This window comes from Macaca fascicularis, chromosome 2 (assembly GCF_037993035.2).
Source record: "Macaca fascicularis isolate 582-1 chromosome 2, T2T-MFA8v1.1".
Classification (NCBI taxonomy): Eukaryota; Metazoa; Chordata; class Mammalia; order Primates; family Cercopithecidae; genus Macaca; species Macaca fascicularis.
In genome coordinates this window covers 32,146,992-32,161,238 of record NC_088376.1, presented here as the reverse complement: position 1 = coordinate 32,161,238, position 14,247 = coordinate 32,146,992, and the positions used below count along the sequence as shown (strand labels likewise).

Here is a 14,247-nt window from a genome sequence, read left to right as displayed (position 1 = left end):
CAGAAAATGCTTGTGATGACCAGCCCATGATGACCCTTTACAAGTGGAAGTCAGTATTTCTGCTGTTTTCTGGAAGGAAGGAGTTGAGGATCATCCCAGCTTTTGCCGAGAACTATACCACTCAGACATGGGTGCTCTTACCCGCTTCCAAACCCACTGAGAACGCCAAACAACCATTGCAGTCCGGAAGTTCTTCCTTAGTCTATTCTGAAGCTCTCTTGCTAGAAGTCTGTCCTACATAATACTAACAAGGGTTAGAGGTATAGCTACAGAGACCAGCAGTCAGCCCAAGGAGAGCTTCATAAATTAATGTTTGGTGGGAATATCAGTATTTGGCTGCATAGAACAGAAACCTGCTGCAGTGACTTAACCAATGAATAGAGATTTATTTTTCCTTATAGTATAGAAAGCTTATAGGGCGGCAATGCAGGATTGGTGTGACAGCTCCACGATGCCATTGGATACCCACCTTCATCTGCTTTCCACTTCAACATGCTTAGAGGGTAGTTTTGGCCTCATAATCACAACAGAGCTTCTCTACCTCTGGACATCACATACATATTTCAAATAGAAAAAGGTGAAGAAGAGATAGGCAGAGGCCAGTCCAGTTTGTCCTCTTTGGAAAAAAAAAATAGTAAAATAATAGTTTTCCCAGAATCCTCTCATTCAGTTTATTTCTACCAGAGCTGCTGCCAGCAGTGAGAGGAAGTCTTGGGAGATACGTGTTTTTAGCTGCCCCAAGAAACATCAAAATTCTGTCAGTACAGCGGAAGGGGAGAATGAATGGTGAGGAATATGTTATATTTAGCAATGTGAAAGCCAATGATGTCACTGAGGGGCTGCCTTTCCGATATGCGAGTTCAGAAATGTTAATAGCTTGACTAAGAGATTCTTCTCTAGGGAGTGGACCAGGGCTGACAATCTTACCAGAAAAATAGTCACAAAGTAACAAATCAGCGAAGCATTTTACCAGTGAGAATTGCAACAGCCCAGTGACTGGGACTCCTTTCCTCTACTGCTCAGGACATTTTTCCCCCTGCAGAAAATCTGTGGTGCTTCGAAGACAGATTCCCAGGGAAGGAGTGTACAAAGTCTGCTGGGCGCTCTCGGGCAGGGCTGCCTTAACCTTCTCCAGCCTCCCCAGAGATCCAGCTACCAAAGCAGCCAGGCTACTTGCATCCACAGTTAAGGCCACCTCTGGGCTGGGGAACTGGGGGGAAATTCTCGCTTTTTGGCTCAGTTCTGTTCAATGCACATGTACCAAGTGCCTACTGTGGGCCAGGCCCTGCACTAAGGGTTGGAGCAGAAGAGATGCATTAGGTACAACCCCTGTCCGTGAGGCGATCTTAGTCCACTGGGCTGGGGGGACTCCCTATTTCCAAGACTTCATGGAGACCACTGCTTCTCTGTGAACACATTGTTCCTTCCATCTCCACTGGCTTGTTCCTCTTGACATGTGTATACACGGACACGCGCACACACACACACACACACACACACACACACACACACAATCAAGTTATTCTTATCTTAAACACAAAACCTGACAAGTTTCTCTCATCCTTTTCATCACCTTCTTCTTAGGCCTCTTTCTCTCCTTTCCCCTATAGAATCAACCTTCCTAAAACACTGTCTGGACTCTTGGTCTCAGTTTTGCATCTCCTGTTTTCTCTCCCAGACCCATTGTGTTGCAGACTCCCCCATCAACTGCAATGAGACCTCTTTGACCAGCACCGCTAATCTCCTAGCAGCTGCCAAATTTAATGGACCCGTTTGCCTTTGGCTTCCTTGACCACTGTTTTAGGTCAGGTTTCCTGAAAGCAGGGCCTGAGATGGAGAGTCATGTGCATGTGATTTTTTTGAGGGTGTACTCTCAGGGGAAACCTGTAGGGGAGTGGGTGATGCAGAAGAAACAGAGGGAAGAGCCGAACAAAGATGTGGTTTCAGATGAAGTCCAGCCATAGCCTGGTCCCATGGGGACCTCTGGAGCGCAGGCTGCACTGTGGGGTCTGTCTTGCTTTTTACCCTGCAATGGTCAGTCATTGACCATGATTGGGGCCAGGGGCAGCACCCTGCATGACTGTCTGGCACCTGCAGCAGAGACCATTTTAATACCCCAAGGTAAGTCTCCAGAGAAGAGTTCAGATTTCAGTTAGCACACATAGCAGCTGGGGACATGCAAACCAAACCAAAACTGTTAAGGGGAGCTCAGGGAATCTGAGTAGGACACTCTATTAGTCTGTTCTCACACTGCTATAAAGAACTGCCTGAGACTAGGTAATTTATAAAGAAAAGAGGTTTAATTGACCCACAGTTTTGCATGGCTGGGGAGGTCTCAGGAAACTTACAATCATGGTAGAAGGGGAAGCATGTCCTACACGGCAGCAAGTGAGAGAGAGAGAGAGAGAGAGAGGAGGAAGAACTGTCAAACACTTATATAATCATCAGATCTCATGAGAACTCACTATCACGAGAACAGCATGGGGGAAACTGCCCTCATGATCCAATCACCTCCCACCAGGTCCCTCCCTCGACACATAGGGATTGTGGGTATTACCACTCAAGATGAGATTTGGGTGGGGACACAGAGCCAAACCACATCAGACACCAACAGTATCTGCCACATTCTTGCTGCTGTATTTGGAGAATGTTAGCAAGTTCTCCCCTTTCCTGGTTTTCTGACAGCATCCCTCTAGTTTTTACTGCAGAGAATCATGGCCCACCCCAACCTAAGGAAGCATCTTACATCTCAGCAACAACCACACTGTAATCATGTTTTTGGTTCTTAGGACCCATGTGCTCACCACAGCTTCCAAGAGACAGTTGCTGATAATTATCTTAGTCACAGTCTCATCGGTTGTGGCATTTGTCATTCCATTGACCACAACCCTGTTGATTCCAGGACAACTCAAGTCTGCTCTCAGCGAATATGTGGCCAGGCTGGAGGGGGTGAAGTTACTCAGGAGCAACAAGAGGCTGGGTGCCATCAGGGCCCGGATGCTGGGGGCCACCAGGGCCACCGGGGATGTGCTGGTCTTCATGGATGCCCACTGCGAGTGCCACCCAGGTTGGCTGGAGCCCCTCCTCAGCAGAATAGCTGGTGACAGGTAACTTATTCCCTGGGCTTGCAAAGCAAGACATGGGACTGGGAGAAATAGTCTACAGCGTCATCCACTCACAGAACAACCCACCTATTAATTCCTGAGTCTCCATTAGAGAGTGATCTATTCCCTTTGGGTTTTCAGATGTTTAGGTCTTTTAAGAATATGGAGTTAGAGTTGGAAAGGAGGTTAGAGGTCTTCCAGTCCATCTACCTTGTTTTATAGATAAAGAAACTGAGGCTTAGAGAACAGCTTCTATGAGGTTGCAAATACTTAAAATTGTATTAAATTGCATGATAAGGGTAACACCTTACTATGGCTATCATTGACTTTGGTGAAAATTCGGCAATTTTAATCAAGCTTATAACATAACCTGGGGAAAAAGTCTGAACTACACTAGGCCGTAGATTACTCACCCTTAAAAAGAAAGCATTAGGTTCTGTGATCACTCAACAGCATTCTTTGTTTCCCCAGTTTATATAAGGGATCCCTAATTTCCTACCTAAGGCCAGTCCTTGGAAATGTGAAGTTGGAGAGGATTGCATTACATTACCCTGTAGACAAGCATCTTAGCATTTTTCTTGATCATTTCTCTGCTTTCCTTCCCCGTCTGACTGTCAATCTCTTTCCTACTTCCTTGCCCAAGACAAACAGTTCCTAAACATGTCTAGTCAACCATTACCCTCAGTCTGAATATCCCACCCAGGAAAACTGAAACCTGGTGGCTGGCCCACCTTGAACCACCTCAGGCATACCCCTTGGAGCTCAAGTAGGCATGTAGCAGAGTGGAACCATGATCAATAATTGTTTGATGCTGCCCAGCAAGATAGGATCAATGCTAGAACCAAGCCTATAACTTCTATCCTTCACGCCTACCCATGGTGAATGTTTATTATCTCACTTGAAGTTTGGGATGATCCATCAAATATAAGAAAAAATTTCTGGACCACATCGGAATGAATCCTGGAGACATAGGAGTTACCATCCTGCCAAATGGAGACGGTTTCAAATGACAGAAAGTAAATTGTTAATAGTTCAGCATTCCATTTTAACAAAGAAGAATAATCAGAACTCAAGTGACATCAAGACAGATTAATGTTGCCCAGTTGCCCAGTTTCATGAGACAGATTGCCTCTTGACTCACATCTCATAAGAAAAGAAGACACACATAAATTCAGCACTAGGACAAGAACTAGGACACGAAAATGCACAAGCTGGCCAGGTGCGGTGACTCATGCCTGTAATCCCAGCACTTTGGGAGGCTGAGGCAGGCGGATCATCTGAGGTCAGGAGTTCGAGACCAGCCTGGCCAACATGGTGAAACCCCATCTCTACTAAAATACAAAAATTAACTGGGCATGGTGGTGGGCACCTGTAATTCCAGCTACTTGGAAGGCTGAGGTGGGAAAATCACTTCAACCTGGCAGGCAGAAGTTGCAGTGAACCAAGATCGTGCCACTGCACTCTAGCCTGGGCAACAGAGCGGGACTCCATCCTGAAAAGAAAAGAAAAGAAAATGCACAAGCCCTCTGAAGCTACCAGTTTTGATTGTGTTCCATGCAAAGGACCATCTTGAAATCACAGCAATGTCTATCACTGGAGTCAGACTCTAAAGTTGATCTCGCCCATTTCTCCTCTAATTGCCATCTGTTATCACAGACAGGTGGCTCTCAGAGGGACCATGAAGATCTTCTTGTCCTACCTCATGATTTCACTGTCGAGAGCCCTGAGTTCCAGGAAAGTAAAAAAGACCCCTGAGGGTCACACAGCCACTTGACAGCTGGGCTGTTTTCTATGCTTCTTTTATGCAGACATTTAGAAATGCAGTAATTAATATCATTAAACTTTATGTATGTATAACCCTCACAGACTTATTTCATATGCTTTCTTTAATGACCCCCAGGAGATGCCTCAGGCAGGTATTTTAGCTTCTGTTTTATAGGGGGAGAAATTGAGGCTCAGAGAGGTGACATGATGTGTAAGGGCAGAGTCAGGTCTTCTGACTCTGGGTCCAGTGCCCTTTTTATTGTATACACTTTCTTTTTAAGAGTTGGAGAAGCTGGTCAGGGAGAAATATTAGTCACCCCTAACCCCACCCCAGTTGTGAGACATGTATTACCTGCTGTTGTGAGTCCCTCGTATCTGCTTCTCACATCGGGGCCCATTTCACAGAGCTAGGTGAAGGGAGAAAGACATGGCAGTACCTCAGTGTCCTAGGCTACAAAGAAAAAAAGAAAATGGGGCTCCCTGGGAAGCCCTTTGTGATTAAGAGATATTCTAGTTTCCTGTGCCCTTCCCCTCTCCTCTTTTCCCCTCCTGTCTGTCTCTGTCTGTCTGCCTCTCTACCTCTCTCATGGTCTTTGTCTCTCTGTCTCTTGGTCTCTCATTCTGTCTCTCTTTCTCTCTCTCACACACACACATACACACACAAACACACACCCACACCCGCACACACACACTCACTGGGCCTCTGATCCTGGTGTGTTACTGGCTTGCCTTCCTCTTTGGGTTCCATCTCTTCTGCGTGATGTGACCACATTTTCATCCTCTCCACACCTCATTCATGGCTTCTTGTCCACTGTTTTCTCTGGGCCCCAGTGTCCAGCTTGTAGACCTTGGCAGGTGAGGATCTGGAAGAAAAGCCACCTCTGGTATCTGAGTCCCACTCTCTCCACTCCACATGGCGCTGCTCTGTGAGCTGTGGCAGGGAGAGCAGCCTCATTCAGCGTGTGCTTTTCTCCCCCAGGGACGTTACCCACATGCCTCATGCAAAGCCAAGCTGCGGGAGCCATTTGGTACAGCTCCTCACACGGAGAGGAAAGGGGCCCAGCTGTCTCCAAGGCTTGTGTCAGGAGACATTCTGTCACCAGATGAGGACACAGTGCCCAAAAGACAAAAAAGGGTCTTTAAGAGCTCTTATTTAAAAAAAGGTGGGGTAGGAGTGGTGAGTGAATGGTGCAATAAGCCACAAATCAGCTATTTCAAAGAGTCGTAGTCTCCTCCATACCCTGGCCAAGGAATTCAGAGCCTGCTGACCAGCCTTTGTTCCCTGTCCCTGCCTAGCAGGTTCCTACTAGCCATGTGGCAACTTTATTTGAATTGGTAGAAATCCTTTCCCCATGACCATTCCTCCTGACTCCCATTCATCAGCAAATTGGTCATAACATACTGATTTTATTAGAGTAAGACATCTTAATGCCAACTGTCCACAAATTGTCAAAATAAAAATGCAAATTTATGGTAACGATGATATTAGAGGTGTTCTCTTGGGTTGCACAGTGCACAACTCCTGTAACTGTTCATAGCAACCCTACACAGAGTCTCCCTATGAGCAAGTGATTTTAGGGAGGCCCTGGGAGGTGCTGGTTGATGGCCAGTTTCTACACAAAGTAACAACGAAGGGAACCAAGACTAGCTGTTGTATCCAGCTCCCAGCTGCCTTGTGTTGACCGCCAGCTCTCATACCCAAGCCAAGCAGTGGAGGCCATAGCCCCGGAAGGATGAAGGTTTCTAAGGGGAAAGGGACAGTCTTGAAAGGGGCTGAAAGATGGTATCATCTCAAGAAGCTGACCAAGTTATCTCTTACTTGAAGATGGGTCTAGAAGATGGGTTTGGTCCCTATCTGCGAGACATCCAGTCCTTCAGGATCAGCCAGGGTTGCTGTGGGGAGAAGCAATGTGGGGCAGGGAGCAGAACACCTCCCACTCTGCCCTTTGAGGGATTAAATGATGGAAAGCAGTGTAAGAACCCCTCGTGTTTGTGCATGTGAGTCAGTGTGTGTGTGTGAGCATGTGAGAGTCTGAGTGTGGGGGGAGCGAGCGTGTGCGTGTGTGTGTGTGTGCGTGTGTGTGTGCACGTGTGCGAGCGTCAAGGAGCAGCAGGAGGTCAGGACGCCTCCTGGCCCCCCAGGGGGGGCAGCCTTCTTCAGCTCAGATGCCCCAAGGAAACTCTCCAGCCACCATCATACTTCATACCCCTCAGCGTGACACGTCCTCATATCTGCTGCTGCTAGAGCTGGTGCCAGTCCTGCGGTCACACCTGAGCAGCAAGAGCTCTGGGAAGGGAGAATTCAGAGCCTTCTGCTTCTGGTATAAGAGACTTTCCACAAACACCAAGAATACGCATGAACTTTCAAAATGGCTCACGTATCATGGACCTCGAGGAACATCCAGGCTCAGGAGAATTAACAAGGAATGAGATAAATGAGGGCTTATTCTTTATCGTGGTAAAAGGTTATGGGAAGCTTGAAACTACAGTTAGCTCTTGAATATCTGGACAGTAATATATTCGTTGATCTCACATATTTCAGTGAGCCAGTCTTTGTTGGCAGCTTGACACCTTCTGTTTGCCTTTTAAAATATAAGCACTTGATCTCCTGGAACTTAGAGAGGCTTAACACAGGATCAACCTTGTACCTGCCTGAGGGTTAAAACTCAATTCACAGGTGAGGGAATGATGAAGTAAGCAGACACTTCCAGCTCCTTCCAAGTCAAACGAGGTAGTCTCGCTATTTTGCTTTACATGATTTCCAAGAACACCAGACACATCTGTAGGTACAAAACCACAAAGCTGAATAGAAGACTGTGGGTTTTTTATTTTAATTAATCACCCTTTTTGAGTCAGTAATTTAGCCCTGCTTAGGCAACCACTATGGTCCATAGGAATAAAGACCAAAATAGAAAGCACTCCTCACTTCATTCATTGACATTTATTCTTTATCTCTATCCAAAATGTACTCAGGGAGGCTCATGGTTAATCACTGTTGTACATGGTTAAAATAGAGGAAAAAGAAGATTTCAGAAAGGAAAAGAGGGTATTGGGAGTCAGGGGTAATACAGTTATTAGAAATAAGTTTTACATGTGACTCTGAGCTTCCAGAAAGACAAAACAAAAAGAGAAACATAATGAATGTTTCTCTTCTGTTGTACTCCTTTGTTAAGAAGTACACAGCACAGGCTAAGTGCAGTGGCTCATACCTGTAATCCCAGCACTTAGGGAGGCCAAGGCTGGCGGATCACTCTGAGTTCAGAAGTTCGAGACCAGCCTCAACAACATGGCGAAATCCCGTTTCTCAACACACACACGCACACACACACACACACACACACATACACACACACATACACACACACATACACACACACACTAGCTGGGTATGGTGGCTCATGCCTGTAGTCCCAGCTACTCGGGGGGCTGAAGCTGAAGAATCACTTGTGCCTGAGAAGTGGAGGTTGCGGCGAGTCCAGATTGCACCACTGCACTCCAGTCTGGGCGACAGAGTGAGACCATTTTTTTAAAAAAAGAGGCTGGGCGCAGTGGTTCACGCCTGTAATCTCAGCACTTTGGGAGGCCGAGGCGGGCAGATCACTAGGTCAGGAGATCGAGACCATCTTGGCTAACACGGTGAAACCCCAAGTCTACTAAAAATACAAAAAATTAGCCAGGCGTTGTGGTGCGTGCCTGTAGTCCCAGCTACTTGGGAGGCTGAGGCAGGAGAATGGCGTGAACCTGGTGGCAGAGCTGAGATTGCGCCACTGCACTCCAGCCTGGGCGACAGAGCAAGACTCCATCTCAAAAAAAAAAAAAAAAGAAAACAGAAAAAAAGAAATAAATACACAGCACAGAGGTCTAGGATGAATTGACTGTGGGAATGCTTGAATGCAAGTCCCTTTCTTGTCCTTTTCTGATTGCTGAAGATGGCACAAATTTCATGCATTTCTTCCTAATTCAGTCACACGATTCCCTAGCTCCTGATTCCAAAATTCCACAAAATGCTTTGCCAATAGCCAAATTTATCCATCTGCCTGATTCATTACACAGTAAGTGGAGACTCTGGAACGGGCTCTGGGTACCTTCATTTCCTCCCCAGTCTAGGTTCTCAGTTTTCTTAGGTCAATGCAGGGTACCCCCAAAATAGGGGAGACCCAGAGGGATTATGTTCCCCTTGCCTTCCAGCAGAAACAATGTGAAAGAGGCAGGAAAAGCATATTCAGATCCCTGCTCTACGTATAGACCCCACAACTCCTTACACTTATATCAGTTACCTAAAGCCATAGATTAAAGCAGATAATGAAATCGTGGGACCACCCTGGCTCTCTCCAAGATGATGGAACAGAGGTGGAATTTGATGGTAGTGTAAACGCAGTGTGGCTGGTATCTCCCCTCCCAGGAATCTCACTTCTCTTAGAGTGATACCTTCTAGCCACCCTGAAGTTCAGGCCTGATTCATTCCATGGCACAGATTTAAGACATAATTATCATGACAGGCCAGGGGGAGAAAATGTGATTGAGATATTGGTTAGGTGGATAGCAGCTCCTGGTACACCCACTTAGTTAAAAAGTATATGACCCATGTCAATTTCCTATATCACTCTGCAGTTATATCTCCAGCCTGTGCAAAAAAATAAAAAATAAAAATAAAATTGGGCTAAAAATCACCAACAGTGGCAGGAAATGAGCAAGTAAACCAAGATTCAGGCACTTTGGTTATAGATACCACATGTTCATATACGCATGCATTGACAGTAGGGACACTTCCAGGGCTTGGAAATCCTGATTTCTCAAGCCAATCAAGTTTTATGCTATAAGGAGGAAGAAGAACTAGACCTGAGAGTAGGGGTCCGTAAACTCTCTGACATCGTGCACAGTAGTTTTTACATGGACATATAAGTTTTCACTCAGGAGTGGCCCATAGTTTTCCCCTGAATCTCAAAGGGATCAAGGACCCCAAAAGAAGTTAAGAGCCACAGTCCTAGAGCATTGCAGGTGAGAAAGGCCTTTGTGGGAAGTAGTTCAACCTCCCATTCTACAAATGAGGAAACTGAGGCCCAGAGAGGTATAACAGGTATCTCAAGATGACACACTTCGTTAGTAGCAGAGCTGAGCCTGGAACCCCTCTGTGTATCTCTCAGTGCTGTGAAGAAAGGTTTTTGAAGAAAGAAAAGTACTGGCATGCTCTTTAAAGCAATGGACCCCAATTCCTTATGGAAAAACATTTTCTAGAACCCTGCTATACAATATAAATATCACACATGTGTGCAAATATAACAATATAAATATAACACATAACAATATGTAATTTAAAAGTTTCTAATAGTCACATTACAAAATAAAAAGAAACATGAAGTTAATTTTAATAATATATTTTAGTAAACCCAATAGATCCAAAATATCACCATTTCAACATGTAACCAATGTAAAAGTTATTGAGATGTTTGCATCCTTTTTTCCATACTAAAGTATTCTCAATCCAGGGTGTATTTTACTCCACACCTGATTTGGATAAACCCCATTTTAGGTATGGGTGTCTGGTAGCCACCATACTGGGCAGTGCATGTACAGACTATGTTTCCAGCCTCAGCAAGTAAATGCTTTATGTCCCTTGTTTGATTCCACAATTCTTTCCAGGAGCCGGGTGGTATCTCCGGTGATAGATGTGATTGACTGGAAGACTTTCCGGTATTACCCCTCGAAGGACCTGCAGCGTGGGGTGTTGGACTGGAAGCTGGATTTCCATTGGGAACCTTTGCCGGAGCATGTGAGGAAGGCCCTCCAGTCCCCAATAAGCCCCATCAGGTGAGGCCCCATTTCACACCTGCTTTGCCGTTGCCTCCTCAAGATGGACTCTGCAGCCTGCCTGCCTGGGGTCTAATCCTGCCTCCACAGTTTCCTAGTAAATTACTTAATGTATGCCGCAGTTTCCTTATCAGTAAATTGAGAGCAATTATAGTATTTATTTATAGGGTTGCTGTGAAGATTGAATGAGCTAATATGTGAAAAGCACTTAGAGAGTGCCAGGCACCTAGATGTAGGTGTTACCACCATTATATTGTTGTATTCATAAAGTTCTGCCAGGCTCTTCCAGATAGCATCAGTTAATGCCCCAGTGTGACAACCTGAGATGGAATCTTGGCCCAGCTCTCTCATCAGGTACAGTGTGGATTCCTCAGGTCCCGTCTTAGCAAACAGGAAGAATTCAAGCAGGTCAATGCTAAGAACCATAGGTCTCAAATATATCCTATTGTATGGGTGACTTCTCATATGTTTGGTTTTTGGATGACTCTTCTATTTAAGTAGATACACTAGACATCTTTTTTCTTTTTTTCTTTTGTTTTTTTTTTGAGACGGAGTCTCGGTCTGTCGCCCAGGCTGGAGTGCAGTGGCCAGATCTCAGCTCACTGCAAGCTCCGCCTCCCGGGTTCACGCCATTCTCCTGCCTCAGCCTCCCGAGTAGCTGGGACTACAGGCCTACAGGCGCCGGCAACCTCGCCCGGCTAATTTTTTTTTTTTGTATTTTTTAGTAGAGATGGGGTTTCACCGGGTTAACCAGGATGGTCTCGATCTCCTGACCTCGTGATCCGCCCGTCTCGGCCTCCCAAAGTCCTGGGATTACAGGCTTGAGCCACCGCGCCTGGCCTAGATATCTTATGCATAACAAACCACCTCAAACTTGGTGTAAAACACAGCCATTTTATTAAGCTCATGAATTCTGTGGGTCAGGAATTCTGAAAGGACACAGTGGGGTTGGTTGTCTGCCTCCAAAGTTTCTGGGGTACATAAAGATTTTAAAAGTTTCCCAACATTATAAAGCCAATGAGAGGTGAAGCCGGAATTTAAACCCAGACAGCCAAGCCCTTGAGAACACCGGCTTCACTGCTATGCTATATTTTAAATACAAGGCTACAGTTCATTATTCACAATTGCAAAATCCAAAAAGCTCTAAAAATCAAGCATTTGTTTAATAATTCATTAGGCAGCAAGCCAGGTGCAATGACTCATGCCTATAATCCTAGCACTTTGGGAGGCCAAGGTGGGCAGATCACTTGAGGCCAGAAGTTCGAGATCAACCTGGCCATCATGGTGAAACCCTATGTCTACTAAAAATACAAAAAAAAAAAAAAAAAAAAATTAGCTGGGCATGGTGGCACACTCCTGTAGTCCCTCCAAGTCAGCTACTTAGGAGGCTGAGGCACGAGAATCATTGGAACCCAGCAGGCGGAGGTTGCAATGAGCTGAGACAACACTATTGCACTCTAGCCTGGGTGACAGAGCAAGATTCTGTCTCAAAAACAAAAAACAGAAAACAAAAAACAAAAACAAAAACAAAATCATTAGACAGCAAAAGCTGCCCTGAACTGACATGGGTGTCTGCAGCGGCCTTATTTATCCCACTTACTGCTTACTGTGAAAATATGTGTATGTTTCACTAAAGAAGTATTAGCATATTTGACTAAAGAGTGCCAGCCCAGAACCCACTACGACTGATGTGTAGTATGTGGTGTATGTCCCTTTTGAAAGTCCAAAAAATTCTGCATTAAAAAACACATTGGCCCCACAGGTGTCAGAAAAGGAATGCTGAACTTGTAACATCAAAATCCAGTGAGCATTTAAAATGTAGCATGCACAGAGCTACATATTTTACATGGCTTACCTTTTTCATCCCCTCAAAACCCAATTATGAAACTCTATTTTATCCCCAATTAGAGGTGAGGAAGCTGAGCTCAAAGACACATAGCCCACCTAAGATCTTACAAATTGGGAGTGGCAGAATTGGAAATTATACTGAATAATCATTACAACATCAGTTTTTAGTATTCTGGTATAATGTAGAATTTTTATAACCTAGCGGCCAGTAGCTTTGCTAATGCATTGCTTTTTCTTCAGTAATTAAGAAAAATCTGAACTCTTAGTCATTTACACTTTGAAAAATTCCCAGAGTGTGGCTGCATTAAAATTTGTTTCTCCTAAATGAAGAGACCCTTTTTCAAAAACCTTCTGACTACATCTTCCTCTGTTTAAAATCTCTCTGAGGGATATTACGATCTGAATTCCCTTATTAAAAGTTTCTAGCTTCCTGTGTTTATAATCATTTATTTTTCCCGTAGAGCAGTGGGGACTTAGCTGCTTCCAGGGTCCCTGGTGGGTTCATCATAGAATTGGGGAGAGGGTGGATGGTCATTAGGAAAACAAAAGAGGGTGAGAAAGAGAAAGGAGGAATGAGCCTGGCCATGTCGCTGTGTCAGGCCTGGTGCTACCTCTCTCAGGGTACCTTATTTTAACCAAGGCCTTCTTCCCAAACATCTTTCCAGAGGGACTCAAGCCAGAGGGCAGGGGAGCCTCAGGTGTGGTCCCTGGGCCCTCTCTAGGAGCAGTACCTGAGAACAGAGTATAAAAGGCCTAAGCAAGAATAGCTCTGTTTTCATCAAATACTGGGATTTCTGACATCATGGCTCTGCTCCAGTCTTGCAATTAAAAACATTGCATTCTGGCCGGGCGCGGTGGCTCAAGCCTGTAATCCCAGCACTTTGGGAGGCCGAGACGGGCGGATCACGAGGTCAGGAGATCGAGACCATCCTGGCTAACACGGTGAAACCCCGTCTCTACTAAGAAATACAAAAAATAGCCGGGCGAGGTGGCAGCGCCTGTAGTCCCAGCTACTCGGGAGGCTGAGGCCGGAGAATGGCGTGAACCCGGGAGGCGGAGCTTGCAGTGAGCTGAGATCCGGCCACTGCACTCCAGCCTGGGCGACAGAGCGAGACTCCGTCTCAAAAAAGAAACAAAAAAAAAAACAAAAAAAAACACATTGCATTCTACCTGAGCCCAAAGCCTGTTCTTTCAGTCACTGGAGCTCCCACCTGGGAAACCCCAGCCCCCAGCTTTGCCTGCTATGCTCTGGGTTCTGACCTACAATGTCTTGCCCGTCTTCTGTGTCCAGGAGCCCTGTGGTGCCCGGAGAGGTGGTGGCCATGGACAGACATTACTTCCAAAACACTGGAGCGTATGACCCTCTTATGTCGCTGCGGGGTGGTGAAAACCTCGAACTGTCTTTCAAGGTATGTCCTGGACCAAGGGAGGACACAGGTCGGATGTCTGGAGTGGTGTGTATGGTCACGTCTTGAAGGCAGGCATTAGAAATGTCACTGGGAAGGAATGAGGCTGTGGGAAAATTATGAAGTCATTCCTGTATTGTGTGTCAACCCTTCCATTTCTCACAGTTTCCCATCTCTCTTGTGCTGTAGCTTGGTTTCACTCTCAGTGCCTTCATGAAATTGACCCTCAAAACCTGCTTCCAGGAATGGGCATAGTCTCAGTTATTTTCACTTCTGTGTGGAGATTCCAGAGGCTCTCACACATTCTCTATTCATAG

The 14,247-nt window shown here is 45.7% G+C and overlaps 1 protein-coding gene across 11 annotated transcripts in view; it reads left to right on the top strand.

The window, feature by feature from the left end:
* GALNT15 (polypeptide N-acetylgalactosaminyltransferase 15) overlaps positions 1-14,247 on the top strand; it is a 55,127-nt gene that overhangs the window by 18,135 nt on the left and 22,745 nt on the right. For 7 of the 11 annotated variants that reach the window (XM_015445038.3, XM_074030964.1, XM_005545701.5 and 4 more), the window contains 3 exons: positions 2,903-3,107; positions 10,509-10,676; positions 13,816-13,933. In XM_015445038.3, the coding sequence (XP_015300524.3) occupies positions 2,903-3,107; positions 10,509-10,676; positions 13,816-13,933 (491 nt within the window). The remainder of the gene's footprint in view (positions 1-2,902; positions 3,108-10,508; positions 10,677-13,815; positions 13,934-14,247) is intronic. The other 4 variants (XM_074030966.1, XM_074030965.1, XM_074030968.1 and 1 more) reach the window with 1 other exon arrangement.